The following is a 2,151-nucleotide window of genomic DNA, read 5'->3' on the forward strand; positions in this document are numbered from 1 at the left end:
CCTAAGCGAAAATCATACCACTAGACCACTAAGCCGATTTTGTGGGGAATCAATTTAACTTGCCACAGAAATATTCGTCAAAAATATTGACTTTAATTGTCTTAATTCGAATGTTTTAAAAAATTTTTTATTTTGTTCTCTTGCTAATACTAATATCTCAAATACGTTAAAAAATTATAATTAAGTAATTAAATATTTTAATGAAAAAGAAAGAAATTTATATGAAACAATAAGAATTATTTTGCCCGTTCTAGTCGTACAGGTCACAGAGAGCTACAAGCCGTATTTAACTTGTGTTGCGTATATAAAATTTATTAGAAGCAATTATACTTTCTTTATTTTGTAAACATTAAAAAGCTGTATATTATGTACAAATAAGATACTGATATTTTTTTAAATTAATAAAATAGATTATGAATTTAAAAATTTATGCAATAAATTTCTAAAAAACATTTAAATTATATTCAAATAAATGAAACATAGAGAAAATATAGTTTTTTTTTTAGATTTTAGTTCAATAATCAATTCTTTTGATTAAATATGAGTATTCTTAATAATTATTATATTAATAGATTTTTAACGCAGTTTAAATTTTTAAAAATGAAATATTTTAAAAAAAATGTTGAATTGTAAACTAAATCTAATAAAATTTTGCATTGTTTTTAAAGTTGAAAACATATTCTTAAATTATAATATTTTAACAAAAACTGATTGGTATGATTTCATTAGCTGGTCACCACTTTTAAATTTCATGTAATTTATTGATAATAAAAACTTTTTTTCATATAAATAAATATATTGGTAATTGATAATGATATAAGAAGTTAAAAAAAAAATTTTTTTTTACTGATAAAAACGTAAATTAACTAATTTTTTGCATTAATAACCAAAAAGGCAAGGGAAACAAGTGGTATTTGATACTAGATTCATTTTTTTTATCATTTTTTAGATAAAATTTACTAATTTTTATAGTAAATTAATAAAAAATGAATGCTTATCAACTTTTTAAAGACATTCCAGATGAAACAACAGCTGTGAAATACCTTCAAAAACGCGGCTTAATTCCTAAAACAAAGGAATGCGAAAATGGCCATGAAATAAAACTTTCTTTCGGCGCAGTGATTAGATGAAGATGCAGTCTTAGAAGCTGCAGAAAAAAATTAAAGTGCGGGTCGGAACATGGTTTCAAGAAACCAAAATGCCACTAAAAACGGCAATTATGTTCATTTATTATTGGGCAAATGAAGATTCGTCTGGAGAAAGAATAAAAAAGGAATTGGACGTGTCTCCAGTTACGACTGTGAACTGGAACAGTCTTCTGAGAAAAGTGTGCCTTTCTTTGGAGAAAAAGGACGAAAATAAGATTGGAGAAAAGAGATTAACTTAGGAGGTTGATGAAACCCTCTTTGCCAGAAGGAAGAATGCTGGGACAGCAGTGGTGCTTTGGAGAAATTTGCAGGGAGACCAAAAAGTGTTTCGTGGATTCTGTGGCAAAAAAGACTTCAAAAACGTTGATGGAGGTGCTAAAGAGAATGGTTCACCCAGAAACCCTTATTATCTCGGATATGTGGAGGGAATAATCTCAAATAGGTGCTTTTGGGTATGAGCACTTAAAAGTGAACCACAAGTATAATTTTGTGGATCCACTGAATAAAGCTCATACCCAGAACATTGAAAGGGTCTGGTAGTCAGTGAAGAAGAGGTCCAAAAAGCAGAATGGGACACACAGAAGCATGTTGGAGAAGTACATGCACGAATTTACATAGAGAAAGAAAAATAAAGATAATGGATTTGAGTCCATTTTAAGAGACTATATTATTTTTAATGAGTATTTAAATAAAGAATAAATTTTTTTTTTATTTTATTGGAAACATTTTGGGGTATTTATTTTTTAAAAAATTTTTTAATTTCGTTATTTTTTGAATAAATTACATGAAATTAAAAAGCGGTGGGCATAGACTTAAATAGTACCGTCAAGATTTTTAAAATTTCAATTTATGTTTTGTTTTCAAAGCTATTTCTAATGGCAGTCGATTTTCTTAGTTTGTGTAAACCGCAATTTAACAAAATAGGAAAAAATTCGAATGACTTCATTTACATTTGACTAAGAAAATGTATAGATATATTTTTCACTAAAATTCTTAGATAGAA

The 2,151-nt window shown here is 27.1% G+C and overlaps 1 protein-coding gene across 1 annotated transcript; it reads left to right on the top strand.

Annotated features, from left to right (window-relative positions):
• Positions 1-986: 986 nt before the first annotated feature.
• SRAE_X000146300 (Hypothetical protein) lies at positions 987-1,606 on the top strand (the record flags this gene model as incomplete). Its single annotated transcript, XM_024649252.1, has 2 exons — positions 987-1,118; positions 1,388-1,606. The coding sequence occupies 2 exons, from the start codon at positions 987-989 to the stop codon at positions 1,604-1,606; spliced, it is 351 nt and encodes a 116-aa protein (XP_024498928.1).
• Positions 1,607-2,151: the final 545 nt, after the last annotated feature.

Source organism: Strongyloides ratti, scaffold srae_chrx_scaffold0000002, assembly GCF_001040885.1.
Source record: "Strongyloides ratti genome assembly S_ratti_ED321, scaffold srae_chrx_scaffold0000002".
NCBI classification, from domain to species: domain Eukaryota; kingdom Metazoa; phylum Nematoda; class Chromadorea; order Rhabditida; family Strongyloididae; genus Strongyloides; species Strongyloides ratti.